Source organism: Lissotriton vulgaris, chromosome 3_1 (assembly GCF_964263255.1).
Source record: "Lissotriton vulgaris chromosome 3_1, aLisVul1.2, whole genome shotgun sequence".
NCBI lineage: Eukaryota > Metazoa > Chordata > Amphibia > Caudata > Salamandridae > Lissotriton > Lissotriton vulgaris.
Genome location: NC_141689.1, coordinates 1,778,690,915 through 1,778,708,162, shown reverse-complemented (window position 1 = coordinate 1,778,708,162; position 17,248 = coordinate 1,778,690,915). Strand labels below are relative to the sequence as shown.

The window sequence follows — 17,248 nt, the reverse complement described above, 5'->3', positions numbered from 1 at the left end:
AATGTATTTCAAAGGCCAGTTACGGTAGCAAGATCTGGGGGTCATAGTGTGGTCAGGGTCCTGCAATTCGCCGAACACTCTTTCCTGCGACTGGCCCTTTTTGTGCCGCAAAGTATTTCTTCGTACGTTGTGCATGAAGAACTTGGGATGCCTTTCCTCTCAGATGAATTGGCTTTTCGTCCCCTGGCATTATGGCTCCGGATTTGGGCCAAACATGAAAACACACTTAGTAAACACATCTTAAAGGACTGTTTTTCGTTTGACCATCTTTCGCGTATTTGATGGCTTCAGTACATAAGAGTAGGCCTTTTGAGACTATATGTAAGAGGGACTATGCATGGGCCAAAGAGTGTTTTTCATGAAGGAGCCGTTGCGAAAGCGAAGTAGTAGAGCTGTGCAAGGCCAGTGTGCATAGGCACATTATATTAAAAACGGTGCCAACCACACAACCATATCTTGTAGGGCTCAAAAGCATATACGATCATTTTTTATTGACGAGGTTTCGGCTTGATGTTTTCCACACTTCCTCTCTTGGCTCAACCGCGTGGCTCCCACAGAGGTAAGTGTCTCATGCCCTTTGGCTGCGACGGAGAGTCTCCTCAGGACATGATGCACTTTTTAATGTTCTGCAGTTTTTATGATCTTCCCAGAAAATTGTTTATTATCCCTATTCTGAAAAAGGCTGGTTTCAGGAGGGTTAGTCTCTAATAAAAGAGAGGGACCCAATAACCCAAAGGAGCAGGGTACCAAATGACAAATGTCGAACAATGAAATGCCCCTTTGGCAATTTCCAACCTTGCCATACACACAGCTCAGGAAGCATCCATACAAAAGACCATCCTTGCACAAACCACAAGCACCGGGATATGCAAAATTATACGAAATGTGAGAAAAATATATATCTATAGGTGTGATAAAACCATACAGTTTGTTAAAAAAAGTGAGTTAAGACCAGTTTAAGCTCATAAACATCAATCAGTGCAAAAATACATATGAAAATGCATCAACAATGTACATAATATAGAAAACAAAATAATTAAAAACAATCCTTGGGACAGAAAGAGTAAAGGAATGATAATTCCTAAGCATTAGGAGAGAGCTACAAAGCTAAAAATGGAGATCAGTCCTGATTCTTAGATATACAGCTTATATCAGGTTTGTTGTCCCCCAACTTGACTCAAGGTAGTTCTCCCTTTCTTGTATCAACGCGTTTCGGTGGGCAGTCAATTTGTAGCCGACACCTTCCTCAGGATAATTGATAGTACCATCCCATTAAACAATTAAAAACCGGCAAGAGTATCATAAAAATGTATTACTCGTACTCCGGACAGATAGTTAAGAGCAAACCGTGGACAGATGACTATGTCCCTTTGAGATAACTGCTGTTGCATTAAGCTACTTCTGATAACGACGATGAGCTTTACACAAGTCTCAAAATTTTGGTATCATATGGTGTTCAAGCGTCCTCAAACGAAGGCTGTCAACGACTCGATTATTCAGTCGAACATCCGCTAAAATATACCTGTCTGTAAATTCAGCAAAAAGTGTATTTGTCCTTACACACGACACCCCACATCCGGAAGTGTGTACTGTATGCAGAGTAACGGACGATCGGGACTAACGTCTCCACGTCATACGGAGGGTTAGACCAGCTTTTATCTTTTTACAACTTTCTAGAGATACTGTTTTGTACACTCTTAATTTTTTAAGGGCAGCCCTAAGACTCAGGTCAAGTTGTGATTAATTTCTGCACTGTAATCTATGTATTTTAATTATAAACCCAGTGTAATTTGATGTATCAACTAAAATAATATTTTTATACAAAAACAATTGGTCTGAAGTTCAGTCTTTGAGTGTGTGAATTCATATGCTGACTGTGTGTGTACAACAAATGCTTAACATTGCCCTCTGATACTGCCTTTCTGCTCGAACACACTACCACAAATAGGGAGTAAGGTTCTATCTAACTTTTACCTCTGCCTAACTTTGGGGTTCCAATGGACTCTGTGCACACTATACCTCACTTTGGTAGAGTGTATACAGAACCAGCTTCCTACACAGCTAATTAACTTGTTTCTTTTGGATTAAACTACAATTTCTTGCATGTTACCGTTTCTCTATATTCAATTTTCTTGTCAAAAGCAGAGACCAATAATAAGTGCTGTAAGAAAACAGGCTATTTGCAGGTTCAACCGGACTTTTTGCCCCTATTTTGACAACTAGCCAGTGGTGTATGGGTTTGGAAATGCCCTGATCCCTGCTGATGAGGACTCTGCATGTGCTCTGAACCTCAAAAGTATAAGGTTAATTGGCCACACACAGTTGGCTTACTCTTAATGAACTTGTAGGCCTCTAGTATATGGTACCAGAAGTACCTAGGGCTTGTAATCCAGGGGCTACAGCTCTTGTTGTGTCACTCTGAGTGTGACAAAGGTAAAACGTATCTCCCAGCCTGCACGGCAGACTGGCAGAGCAGGTTACAAATGTGATCTCAACTTTGCCATTTAAAGCAAGTGCGAAGCCAAAACCTCTTTTATTTTTATATGTATAAGTCACCACTACAGCAGGCCTATCTAATCCTAAGGCAAGGTGCAGCACATTAAAGAGTAGGACATGTGTCATTTTTACTGTCAATGTCTGGTAGCTTCATTGGCAAGTACAGGGTTACATGCTGACAACTCAGCTATGCTAATTTCTGAATAGGACTACTAAAGTTAGTACTTCAAAGTATAAAAAAATCTATGCATTAACTCCAATGTAATGCTTAAATCGAATCTGATGAAAAATTGAAATGTATGTCATTTGCTACTTGGGTTGCCCAAGGTGGCAACTTTAGCAATTTGCTAGTTTCAGTGCCCAAGGTTTCTAGTGCCCGTTTACGGTTGCACTCAGGTACTGTCATTCCAGACAGTCTTCTGTCGCCCTGGGGACACGTGTGAACGACGCCCAGAAAAAAGGACATAATAGGAGCCTCCCTGTGTAAGATGTGTTACCTCTCCTAAGCAAGAAGCCACACAGGGTGTGAGCTCGAAAGGCGAGCTTCAAAGAGGAATCCGCTTTTTAAGGCTACTGGCAAGCACACATGGAGGGAGCTGCCCTGTTGTGTAGGGTGACAGGATGGCAGCAGGGACAGAGAGGGAAAACAGTTGCCAAACCAATTTTTCCATTGTCATGTAGCTTACTTTTAGTACCACCCCAGAGGTGCTCTGCCTTTTTGAGTGTGGGTAGAACTCTGCATTCTGGGATAGCAAGATACCACACTTCCAATGAAGTTGTCATCTGGCAGGAGGGAACCAAGTAGCCCATTGGCTAGTGACTGCGTTCTTCTCTAAGGGAACCCCTGGCCCCCAGAACTCCCATCTCGCTTGGTCGGGAGAAGCACTACCCTACTGACCTTTGAACAGGCAAAGAGAGCTCCTTAGGCTAGCGAAGATAGGACTCTGGTTACAAAATCTGTGGAAGCTTGCCTGGCCATGTTAATAGCCCAGATCACTGGACGTCGCTCCTCTTCGCATCGCAGACTGGGAGACCGAGACTCAATGCCTAAAAGTTGTACCCAAGTCTGCTGGGCCCGAGTGAGTCGTCTGAGTGCAGTTTGGTTGCTCAGATGGAAAGTTACCACAAGAAGAAGGGAACCGCTGATTTTGTTGTACCCGGCCACCAGTAGTGCAATGGCGACTGGACTTTAGCTGGATCAAAGAGGACTTTGAGAGACGTCAACCCCTGTGGCTAAATTCACCCCACCTGTACCGTTGACCAAGGAGTACCCCCAGGAAGACCCCGTCTACCGCACAGAATCTTCATCATCCTTGGGTATCTTGAGCATTCTGTAACCATTGCATTGAGACCACTCCATAATAGTCAATTGTGATTGACCTTTAATTTTGGAATTGGACTAGAGACTACTTTTCTTGTGAAGGTAATTGTTTCCTCTGACCTTGGTGGTTCCCTTGACTGGCTCCCCGCCGTAGTTTATCACCCAAGGTGCTTCCAAATAACCACATTCATCCTTGCAGTAACGTTTTGCTGAAAAGGTTTCTACGTGTCAAATTTGTTACATGTCCCAGTACTTGTTAGCGGGTGAGTGAAACATCTTGATTTATTGTTTCTTTAAAAAGTCTATATCTCCGAAACCCTCTGGCAGATCTTTTTCATTTTGGGGTCCGTAAATTCATAAATATACATGATATTTTTATAAAATGGTGTTGTATTCCTTGTCTCATATTTCCTTTTTCTATTGATTTGGTGATTTTCAAATGCTTTTAATTGTTTCCTCTGGTCAAGTCTGACTGCTTTCCGCCCCAGCTACCTAAGACTGAGCTAAGCTTTGCCAAATAAAGCCTGACTAGCCCTAAGAAGGGTTGGTAGTGTATTACACAGTGAGATCTCACAACCACACCATATATCACTTCACATTCCCTTGCAGTGCGCAATTTGGTTGAAAGCTGAATGCCTAAATCAGTGACTGTCCTAGCTAATAACATATTTAATTGGTATTCAGATCTTCTGTACCTTTCATGTTAATTCTGCAAAGATGTTAAAAAGATTTCCCTCCTCCCACCAATGGTAAATTCCCCAGACAGTATGTTGGCTCTGTGCATTTGCGAATGATAAATATTTGTGCTGAAAACTGCTAATTTAGCTGACATGCCATTTTCACTTGTGTTATTTCAATGCAGATTCTGAGATGTAGTAAAATAGCCAGTGTGAAGGTGGCCGAAATCACAGAACTGATCATGAAGTCTCTTGAGAACGACAAAAAAGCTAGGTATGTTGACTTAAAGCATTGAAGCGCATAGCCATCACGGGTTGCAGGTGTTTCTGTTCTGAAAGCTGCCAAGTCTGTCGTTGTTGTTTTAAACAAGGATAACCCAAGGTTGTTTCCTCTGTAAAGCATTTGTAATAAAATGTGCGATACTTAGCAAAGTCCTATCTCCTCGACTAAAGTAATATAATGTCTCAAAAAAGGGGCTGATTAAAAGATTTTACTAATCTTCATGGTTACCTTGAATTGCCCAGTTCATTTATTCACTTGATAATCTTACCAATCACTTTACCTCCTTCCCTGAACAGACTGGCTTCCTTAATTTCCCTTATGATTGCAGACCTTCATCAGTGTCACAAAGAGAACTGTGAGAATAGTTTATTCATTATTGAACCATTCCCAGTCATCGGGCTGGGATTTCGAGGGAACTTTAAATAGCAGTTAAGTGTTGAAATGGCAATAAGCCTCATCTTTGTTTTGTAACACATTCACCTCATTTAAAGACACCCAAATATCAACCAATGAGGTGCTAAGCTCTTCTGTTGGTGTCCCTAAGAGCTTTTACTGGCCTTATCTTGATGCTTTCTGGTCTGCCCTGCAATTTGGCCAGCCTTATCTTCAGCGTTCACTGTACAATGACTTTTTGGGGGTAGCGTTCTAGGAATTTACATTTCTCCAGTATTAGGGGTGTCTTTCATAGATTCACATGCTGAATCATTCCCCGTCGTCAGAGTGGGAGTCCCACGGTATATAAAAAAGTAATAAAATGCCATAATACATATAGCAAATATCAGAAATACCCAACCAGGAAGTAAAGTAGCACCAGCTCCAGTAGAAAAAACCCTCACACTCGTGACTATTCTAGTCATTATGTCTAAGTCCAAACTGCAGCCAATCAGGCGACAGCACCCACCAGAATGTTCTCCCCAGAGGCTCAGGCTCTCAGATTTTCTACCGCACGTCGTGTGAAGGGAGTCTCCCTGAGCTCTGCTCAGTTTTTTCTTCTACACAGTTAGTTTCTTCATCTTTTCAGATGTCTTCTTCAAAATTCCTTTTCAGGGCCTGTGATTCTTGTGGGAAGCAAAGACTTTTCAAGGAAGATCCCCACAAGAAATGTTTATATTGCCTTTATCCTGACCATAAGGCAAAGGAGTGCAAGATCTGCCGGACCTTCCCCCCTAAGACCATCAGGGATAGAGAAGGACGACGACTATTGTGGCTAGACCGACTCAAGGACAAAGAGGACCCTTTATCTGAGGTAGGAAGCTTTGCCTCTGGGTCTTCATTTATTTCTACTAAGAGGAAGGCGAAAACTGAGGTTTCATCTCCAAGGGCTAAGGTGACTAAGAAGGCCCAATCCTCTCAGGATGCTCCTGGGCCTAGTACTTCGAGTAAGACTCTCCCACCTGCTAAAGGTGATAGTACGCCCTCTAAGAAGTCTGGGAAATCTTCAGTTCCCAAGAAATCTTCAAAATCTGTTCCTTCTCAGTTGCCACCTTTGACAATTTCAACGTCAAAAAAGGACTGTGTTTCCTCCCATGTGGCCACGTCTACCACCTGCACTATGACTTTCTCCTCTCCGAAGCCTACTCTTGTCATGTCTTCGGCTTCATCACCTACTCTGGTTCATGTTCAGATCAGGCCTATCTCGTCGTCGACAATTGTCCCGTCGACGACGGCTAAAGTACCGTCGACGAGTTCCTCGTCTACGATTTTGATGTCGACGGTTGGATCCCCGTCGACGATGAAGATGCTGCCGTCGACGAAGTCCTCGACATCGACGGCGTTACCGTCGACGGTTAAACCCTCGTCCACGACTAAGTCCACGTCGACGAAGCCACCGTTGACGGCCTCGACGGCGTCCCCGTCGACGGTGTTACCGTCGACGACCTCGTCGACGAAAAGATCCTCGTCGACGACGAAGACCACGTCGACGAAGCTACCCTCGACGACGACCCCGTCGACGACGATACCGTCGACGAGACAACAGTTTCAACAGCAAACTGAGGTACCATCGACGCCGCCTCTGTCAAGCTGCACTGCCTTGCAAGTTTGGTCAGCGCATACATCAGGGATTCCTTTGCCATCGCCTGCAACTACAGCTACGCTGTTGAGGAAAAGAGCAACTACTGAGACGATTTCTTCTACGCCAGTATTGCCAGACAAACTTTTGGATTTCGATGAGGAAGGATCCTATGAGGATGAAAATTTTGGAGCAGCTAGAAGTCCATCTGACCTCCGAATTAAAGTTCAAGAGGATATAGAGGAAGAGATGGATGAAACTGAGCCTACGTCACATGCAGATAGGCCTGCTCCTGGCATGCAGATGCCTGACGATTTGTTTCGCAATCTGCAGTATAAGCTCAGTGACTATTACAGACGATTCCCACCTTCAGAGTCAGGGGAATCTCAGGTTTCTACACCAAGACCTAAGACAGCGACTCCGCTGGCTAAGCAGTCGCAACCAGTGGTTTCTGTGACGTTGGAGGAAGAACGTCCAACATTATCTGCGGCGCACGTTACAGCGCCTCAGACAGGAGAGGAAGAATTCTCAGAACATGAGGAGCAAGAAGAAGGAGAACTGGACAATGTTTCAGAATCGTCGGAGTATGAGGATTATAATGCAAACACGCCCTCTCCGGCAGAACCTACTACATCTGAGTCACCACCCGTGGACATTGCCTCATTCCACAAGATCATGGATAGGGCAACAAAGAGATTCATGATAACCATGGAATCAAAGCAAGAAGACTGCTTCTTGTATGATTTCAAGTCTACACCACAGAAACAGAGTTGGACCATTCCGATTATAGAATTCATCTGGAAAGAGGGCCTAAAGATCATGTCAAAGCCAAATTCTTTACCGGCAGTGCTTCCGAGAGTAGATAAGAAATATAGGGCGCCGAATTCTTCTCCGGCGTGCCTTGTCGGACAAGCTAAAGCGGACTCTGTGTTAGCGCAGGCAGCGCAGAAGAGGTCTTCTAATCCGACATCTCAAGTCTCTGTTCCACCAGACAAGGATGGAAGACGCTTGGATTCTATCGGTAAAAAGGTTTCTACTATTGCAGCAACGACCATCAGGGCCGCAAACTCCCTAGCCATATTAGGGAGATACGACAGGCAGATGTGGTCGGACATCTCGCCGTATATGGACAAACTTCCCGAGCCAGATCGAACTGAGGCAAAAAAGATCCTTCAGGAAGGAGAGTGTGTCTCCTCTGAAATAATTGATGCTGCAGTGGACGTTGCTGCAACGGGATTTCGACAGCGGGTGCAGCTGTTCTCAGGAGGCAAGGATGGTTGAAGGCAACATCCTTTCGGCAAGAGGTCCAAACAAGGATTATAGACATGGCATTTGATGGAGAGTACTTATTTGGAAAACATGTTGATGATGCTCTGGAAGCCATCAAAAAAGATACAGAGACAGCACGTTCGCTGGGTACTCTGCAATACAGGAAGTCTTCCTTTCGTGGAGCAAAAGGAAGAGGGAATTTCTCTAATAGAGGAAGTTATAACCAGCAGCGCTCCTATTCTTCCGCCCAAGGAAACCAAAGATTCCAGCCATATAGGCAGCAGACATATGGGCAAAGGAGAGGAAATTACTCTCAACCTCGAGGAAAATCTAATTATCGAGGAAGAGACAGTAAGAAATGAGGTACGCATCCTGCCACCACTTTGTACCAACCCGAACCAAATTGGTGGAAAAATATCCCAAAATTACTTGAATTGGTCCACAATTACCACAGACAAATGGGTTCTGGATGTGGTAGCCAGAGGTCACATTTTGGAATTCGTAAAAACTCCCCCAAATTGCCCCCCAAAAGGACCGCCTCCAGCGCACCTCAAGGAGCTTTTCACCCAAATCAACACCATGATTCGGAAGGGAGCAATAGAAAGAGTACCTCATCATCAGAAAGGAAAAGGCTTCTACTCAAGATTTTTCCTTATTCGCAAGAAGTCAGGGGAATGGCGTCCCATCCTCGACCTGCGTGCCCTAAACAAATTCCTAAAAAAGCTGTCATTCAGGATGCTAACACTTCAAGAAATCCTCCAATTTCTTTCGGCAGGAGAGTACATGGCAACGCTCGACCTTCAGGATGCATACTTCCACGTACCGATTTTTCCCAGGCATCGGAAGTTTCTGAGTTTCAGAGTGGCTGGCAGGGACTTCCAGTTCAAAGTTCTTCCATTTGGACTGCGTTCAGCCCCCAGAGTGTTTACGAAGATACTGGCCCCGGTGGCTGCCCACCTTCGGTTGCAATCGATACAGATATATCCATATCTGGACGATTGCCTTATCAAGGCCAGTTCTTTCGACATGGCACAAGATCACATCCAAACAACTCTGTCACTGATGCAAAGCCTGGGTTTCTCAGTAAACTTCGAAAAGTCACACCTCACGCCAGCAACAAGAAAGACTTTCTTGGGAGCGACGCTGGACACCAAGCTCGCCCAAGTATTCATCTCAAGAGAAAGACAGGAAAAGATTCAACGGTTAGCTGCGGCACTGTTATTAAAAAGGTGCGTTTCAGTGCGCATGTTCAAATCCTTCATCGGGATGATTTCTTCCTGCATTCTTCTCACCCCCAACTGTCGTCTTCGGATGCGACACTTGCAAGAGGAGCTCAGTCGCCAGTGGATTCAAGTGTCGGGGTCCTTCGAGGATATCATCCAAACTACGCCTCGAATGCGAGAAGCAATCCTATGGTGGACTCAACGATCCAACATACAAGTGGGATGCTCGTTCCTCACGGAAGTGCCCAGGTTCATAGTAACGACGGACGCTTCAATGACAGGCTGGGGCGCTCACCTCCAAGGCATGACGGTCAGCGGGAAATGGAACCAGACCCAAATGAAATGGCACAAAAACAGGCTAGAATTGCACGCAATATTTCTGGCCCTGAAGTCCTTTCAAGCGACTCTGGAAGGCGCCACAGTTTTAATTCGAACAGACAACACCACCTGCATGCATTATCTAAACAAGCAGGGAGGCACAAGATCAGCCCGGTTGTCACAACAAGCACAAGAGATTTGGAGTTGGGCCCTGACTCACAATATCCATCTGTCAGCGGTCCATGTTCCGGGAATCGCAAATGTGTTAGCGGACTCTCTCAGCAGGTCCACGGGCTGCACTCACGAGTGGGAACTACATCTACCATCTCTCAACCGCATCTTTCAGCTGTGGGGGCATCCGGATCTGGACTTGTTTGCGACATACCAGAACCGGAAATGCCCATACTTTGCAAGCTGGGTTCCCCACAAGGACTCGTGCGGGGATGCCCTTTCGCTGAATTGGATTCAAATATTCGCATACGCTTTTCCACCGATACCTCTGATCCCGAAAGTCATCAGGAAGATGAAGAAGCAGCCATGCCGGTTGATACTAATTGCTCCACGATGGCCCCGGCAATACTGGTTCACTGAGCTACTCCTTCTCTCGTAATGCAACCCTATCCAACTTCCACGCATTCGAATCTTCTCTCCACCCAGCAGGGCAAAGTGTACCATCCGGACCCGAACTCGCTGAAATTGTCAGCTTGGCTCCTCAACACATGGAATTTGTCAATTTAAATATTCCACAAGACTGTCAGGAGGTACTGGCGAAGGCAAGAGCTCCATCCACGATCAAAACCTACAAGTTTAAGTGGAGGCGTTTCTGTGCATGGTGCCAATCCAATGGTCTGCATCCCATTCATGCCAAACCGGAGCAAATCCTTCCTTTCTTTTTGCATTTGGCCAGATTGGGTTTGGCACATTCTACTCTTAAAGTCTTCCTGGCTGCCATTTCTAGATTTCGTCAAGATGGATCAAATTCTTTGTTTTCTGTGCGGATCATACAACAATTTTTCAAAGGATTGTTTCGTATGTTTCCGCCTGTACGTAAACCTCCTCCTGCATGGCATCTGAATGTCGTACTAACTCAGCTCATGCGTCACCCTTTCGAGCCGATCCATAAGGTGGACCTGAAATTTTTGACATGGAAAGTATCATTGTTACGAGCCTTAACATCTGCTAGAAGGGTTAGCGATATTCAGGCATTTACTTCTAAAGCGCCTTTCATCCAATTCACCACGGACTCAGTGGTGCTACGCACTAACCCAACGTACATGCCAAAAGTACCCTTGGACTTTCATTTGAATGAGCCGGTTGTCCTAAAGACATTCTTCCCAACCCCACAGTCTCCAGCTGAGAGAGCACTACATTCATTAGACATTAGAAGATGTCTTAAGTTTTACCTATCAAGAACCTCTGCCATCCGCAAAACAGACCAGCTGTTCGTGGCTTATGGGCGGCAGCGCCAGGGATGTGCAGTTTCAAAACAAACCATTGCTAGATGGGTCTCCTCTACTATTGGACTTTGTCATCAGCAGGCCGGTAGACCCTTACAGGCCTTGCCAAGAGCACATTCTACAAGGGCGGTTAGCTCTTCCACTGCCCTTTTTGCTGGTGTGCCTCTTCGACAGATCTGCAGAGCTGCTACTTGGTCTAGCAGGCACACCTTTACTAGATACTACTGTCTAGATTCAGCAGACGACGCAGATGCTTCGGTTGGAAGAGCAGTGCTGCGCAATCTTTTTAAATAAGGTGAGCCTCTGTTTCCACCTCCTCCTCTATACTCTTTAGACGTTATTTCAGATGTTGATGATAATTGTTATACATGTACAATATATATATATATATATGTATATCTATCTATCTATCTATCTATCTATCTATCTATCTATCTATTTGATTCTCTGACAGCTACGAGCGTTATGCTAGGAGTACTGCTTACTATTATGATTCAGGCATGTGAATCTATGAAAGACACCCCTAATACTGGAGACAATAGTTACTTACCTGTAAACAGGTGGTTCTCCAGTATTGGTGTCTTTCATAGATTCACATGCAACCCGCCTGCCTCCCCCCAGAGACTCACTCAGGCATTATGGAGTCTACTCCGGTGCGAGAAAATCTGAGAGCCTGAGCCTCTGGGGAGAACATTCTGGTGGGTGCTGTCGCCTGATTGGCTACAGTTTGGACTAAGACATAATGACTAGAATAGTCACAAGTGTGAGGGTTTTTTCAACTGTAGCTGGTGCTACTTTACTTCCTGGTTGGGTATTTCTGATATTTGCTATATGTATTATGGCATTTTATTACTTTTTTATATACTGTGGGACTCCCACTCCGACGACGGGGAATGATTCAGGCATGTGAATCTATGAAAGACACCAATACTGGAGAACCACCTGTTTACAGGTAAGTAACTATTGTTCTTTTTCTGGACCTTTACTCTGTCACCACCAACTGTCATCATGACTGACCGAGCGAAAAAGCATATCTTATGAAATACTGCTGTAGCTATGGTTAGAAGAAAAGCTACACAATTATCCACAGAAGCAATGATTTTGCTGTCTTTATCCAGTGCACATGGTTACACATTGTGGCATTTGCATAACCTTTCCTTCTAAGAGTCTGAATGTTAGAGAGAAGGTTGGCCCTCTATGTCCTGGAAAGAAAAAATACCCTCCTTCTAAGGCGATTTCCCCTCATCTGTGGATGATTCCATGGAAAGTGTTCCCTCAAGCACTTCCACAAAGACAGCGCGAAAATGGAAACGTGGTTTTCCGTGAGCTGGACTTGCATTCTAAGTCGCCTGCAGCCACTTCCTCACAGAAACAGACTTATTTCTCCAGAAAGGACGAATGCCAATTTGCACAAAAATCAGCGTGGAATTCCAGTTCCCTTGATGGGTTGACGGAACTCCAGTCTCCCCCTCTGTTTTCCTTGTCATGGTTGACGGCGAAAGAAAAACATCATTATCGTCACCACTTCCATTGTCGCCTTTGGGACAGGACTGCACGGCGCCCATGAAATCCCATCATCGACGACCAGACTACCGTTAACTATGAGAGCACCATCGATGTTGTGACCATCATTGATAATGTTTTCCATGCCACTTAGTGTTTCGCCAGTTCAAATGACGGCAAGCTTGCAAGCCTTCCCACCCCAATTCTGGGTTCCGAGTTGGAAGGGAATCACTGCAACCAGGACGTTTGAGATTGCTTATTGTCTTACGCATGTCAGTAATGTCCTGGAGTTCGAGGGAGATGACTTGGACGATGAGGATGCTTACCAGAAGTGTGGATATCCGTCACAAACCTTCGGAGCTGATTACCCTCTTCTGTCCTGTGCATCTTGTCGTGGCTATTCAGACAGTAGTTTTGCAGGTGCCTATTACATTTTTTACAACCTTGCAACAGAGCATGGACAACTTTGAAAGACTGCTCCCTCAGCAGCCTGCTGTACAATCTGTGTCTGCCCCGCCACTGAATCTGCTACCACCTCCTACACCACCCCCACCCACTTCACCTCTGGTGGACCAGTCTCCAAGGACAGTCGCACCAACATTGGATATGGGAGTTGAGGATTCTTAGGATGCAATGTTTTTTGATTTGGAGGAATACAAGGGGGACAATGAAGGGTGGGGTGATTGTCTCATACCGCTGAAAGCCAACAAATCACCCATCCAGTCAGATTCACATCTAGACTGCATCTTCCGTTGACCTTTGTGCAGCAAATATGCTTCCTATATGATTTCAAGGAGCAGTCCAGTAAAGCTGTCAAGTCCGTACCTATAATGGATTTTGTCTGTTCAAAAAGCCTAGAATTGATAAAAACACCAGCTACAGGTGGTGCTCTGTTTAGACAAGTAGTACATGGCCCTGGATACGGCCCTGGTGCCTTACTGCCATCCCAAACCAGACTTTGTTATGGCTGTGGTCCAGCACCGATCGGAGTATCCGATCATCCCTTCATGTGCACCTCTGTGTATGGATGCTAGATGCATTTATAATTTGGGCTGTAGAGTTGGTTCCATGGCGGCAACATCAATCCAGGCGGTAGATGTCTTAGCTATTTTAGGCTGTTATGATCACCGATGTGGCATGACATCTCGCTACTAATTGGCCTCATACTGGATGATAAGGGGGTTATCGCTAAAGTTATTGTCAAAAAGGGTGCAACCTCTTCAGCTGCCATTTTTGATTCTGCTGTGGATGTTTTAAATGCAGAATTTTGCCAGCTGGCAGGAACAGCTTTATTAAGGGACAGTGATAGCTGTGATCTATATCTTTCCATCTGAAAGTCTAAGCAAAAATACTGTATATTCTGTATGATGGAGTCAACCTATTTGGGAAACATGTTGATGACTGTAGGAAGCTGGCTCTTCATGTGATATAGAGGTAATTTGATATACCGTGTCAAGAATCCATGGGTTCCTTTAAAAGAGGACAGGGGCATACTCTAGCACTCCCAATGTGCTCTAATACGGGTAGTGTGGCCGAACAGTCTTAGGCTTAATCGTGAGGACTGGAAGATATCTGTAAATACACACCATGATCAATAAATGGCGCACATGGCTTAAGGAGATCCACACCAATTTAAACAAGCATTGGCATAACCAATAGGTCTCACCTTTGGGACCGTATAAGCGTTTAGGTATGCAGCACATTATCCTATGTATTGTGTTGCTAGGTATTAATTAGCTGTACAATTGCTATATATTGTGTTATGCAGTCTGATTTATGACTAAATGCTTGCCTCTTCCGCATGCTTCTTATTGCTGCGCGAAATGCTCCTTTTCATATTTGCATGCATGTGAACTGTGAGCGTATGTGGATGCTGGGGGTGTGAACAGAGTAACCAGAGTGCTTTGGTTTATTGTATTCCTCCCGTCCCGCCACCCTCACTACCATCCCACAATCACTTGGCCCCCGCAGTATCGAAGAGCTTGGCCCACATCTCCAGAAAAGAAGTGACCTCTTGAGCCCGACTGACAAACAGGGCAATTGGCAGTGATATGTGGTAAGGGTGTGGATGTGCTGTAGCAGCCATAGCTACTGACTGGGGAGCCGGGGAAACCGGTTTGATGCAAATGGAGTGACGATGGGAGTAGGAAATTGCATAAAATGTGGAAATTAGAAGGTGTTTGGGATGCTCTGGACAGTAAAGCAAAACTTGACCAGGTATGAGCTATTGAGGGTAGGGTGAGTACCAGTGAGTTATGAAGAGATGAGATTTTGTTCAGGGGATGAGAATACGATTGATAGTGAGATGGAGTCAGTTGAGAGAAGCTCCGGAGATCAAGTGGATTGGGCAGCCTTCTCTTCGCCTGAGAAAACTGCACGAATGTAACAACGTTTTTGTACTTTGTCTGATAGAACTACTCAAATTTAAAGCTACCTTTATCTTTTCAAATCTTAAAAATTGATTCCTAAAAATGTAGTTTGGCATCTATATTTTGTGGTATGGAAGTCAGTAGTTACACCGCAAAGCTTAGCTTGAAGTTGAAGCCGTGAACACTTCAGGGTAATGACTGCACAATTAATTTCATGCAACACATTTTAACTATCCCTAGCACATGACAATTAATTAATTTGCCAAAATTCAATTTCTTTTTTTCTGGCATGCTGATAAGGCAGATACTTGAATTGAGGACTCAGGAGCTCCATGGGCAAGAACTCAGCTGCTAATATTTACTGTAAGTGGATACTTTAAGGAGGGCCATCTTTCTTTAGGCAATGCGAATCTGGTTAGTGCTCAGACCAGAAATATGACCACATCTATGCGCTGCAAGGAAAAAGGAAGTCTGTTCGCTCAGCAAGACACTTTCTTTCCAAAAGGGTGTCCATTTTAAAGAACAAGTCTTTTTTCAACAGAAAAGGAGAAACTGGAAAATATGCCAAGGATGGCATTGCGCTGTTCCAAGACCAGATCTGTTTTTTGGGAAGAAAGCCGCAACTGCACAGTGCAGGCTGGGAAGTTTTTCTTTAAGGAAGCTCCAGCACGAGGAAGGTGTTAGTCAAGTCTTATCTATTAATGAATAGAGACTGCTGACCTACGGTTAGGTAATTTAGTTTATACTTAATTACCCATGACCCTTATCAGATAACACACTTTTCCAGGCCCTTTTTAAATTTCTTTTGCTAGGCTTTCCCCAGGGCCAAGCCTTCTTCATCGTTTCACTGACTGTCCATACTTATCTAGTTGGCTTTCCTGAGGCCTGGCATCACCGCCCCCACCCACAGTTACTCCTACGGTTGCCAACACAGACCCTTTCATTTTGCAAGGGCTTCCCAGTCAGCCTGGGCAGTCGACCGCAGCAATGATAAATTTGTGGTTGGAGTTGGAGAGAGGGGAGCACCAGATCTGGCCTCCGAAAGCCAGCCAGGGACAGCTACAATTTGCCCGAAATTTGATCTGCAACAATGGAAGCTGTATTTTCTTAAGAAGTTACATCTCGTGTCACATATATAAATAAAAAATACTTTTAACCTCTTAGCAGCTATGGAACGTCCAGCTCCAGTGCTGAACGTTCCATTGCGCAGGTGAGGTTCGAACGGCCAACGGCCGACGGCAGCACTCCTGAGGTAGTGGTGCCGTCGGCCGTTGGAATAGGCGCAGCACCTAAGAGGTTAAATGTGCGCTAGAGCTGACCCGTTTACTAATACTCAATGTAAACAAATACAGAAATTGCACCTTACAAACTAATAAATACAATTTTGTCTCCAGTTCTATTTCGTATCAGTCACCTCCAGGCCTTTGCAGACTCTTAACAACAACTAATGGCCGGTAATTTTCTCTTGGAAATGTGTCAAACAAAGGCAGAATGCATTACTCGCCCCAGTGCTGACATTCCTCCGGTGCCTGGAGTGTGTCTCAATGTAGGTGAGCGGCAGCGCTTCACAAGGACAAGCTTTATTTACACAGTCGAGCTGTGGCATGTCTCGGGGCTTCAGCTGTGGGGAAAGTGTGATGGGCTACAGCTGCTGTTTAAAGCTGTCTCTGAGCACACGGAGAGTCACAGGCAACGTCTCATTCTGGCTGGAGGCAACTTTCTGTGATTAAAGGTCCCCCTGCATGTAACTGTTCTTTTCCGGAGGGCTCGCTTTGAACAGCTTGGGTGCCTTTGAGGGGTCAGGCAGGGTAGAAAAATTAACAAGGGGGTGTGATGCGGACGGGCAAAGAAGGCACAGGAACACAAAGAGGAGTGGTGGGGGCGGGCACATGGAGACAACGAGGCACTGCAGCTGCCGCCCTGCGCGCCTCTCCTCGCTCCCACTCCATTACGCCGTGGGAGTGAACCTTTCAGAAGAGGTGGGACATGCACCCACCTTTAGCCAATTGCAGGCTTTGATTCTGAAGACACACGCAAAACCCAATCCAATGCGTGGGCGGAGTCAGACCCACACAGAGTAGATACAAGAAGCCTCGCAGACAGCGCATGCGCGCTGCGCTAGGCTCGACCTAAAAACTAGCAAGTATCTTTATATATGTTTAGGCATCAGAAAAAAACTCGTTCAGGTAGTTATGTTTTTAAATATGATCTTTTTTTTTCACTTTAAAAAGTGGACACTGTGCATATTCTGAGTTTTGCTATGTTATCCTATGGAAGAAGAACAGGTTTTGAAACAGGTATAGTAAAGCAACTTACGGGAC

The 17,248-nt window shown here is 45.0% G+C and overlaps 1 protein-coding gene across 1 annotated transcript in view; it reads left to right on the top strand.

Moving 5' to 3' along the window:
• The window catches only part of EXOSC9 (exosome component 9), a 372,997-nt gene that overhangs the window by 227,002 nt on the left and 128,747 nt on the right, over positions 1–17,248 (top strand). Inside the window, exon 8 of the mRNA XM_086962216.1 lies at positions 4,680–4,768. Within this exon, the coding sequence (XP_086818342.1) occupies positions 4,680–4,768 (89 nt within the window). The remainder of the gene's footprint in view (positions 1–4,679; positions 4,769–17,248) is intronic.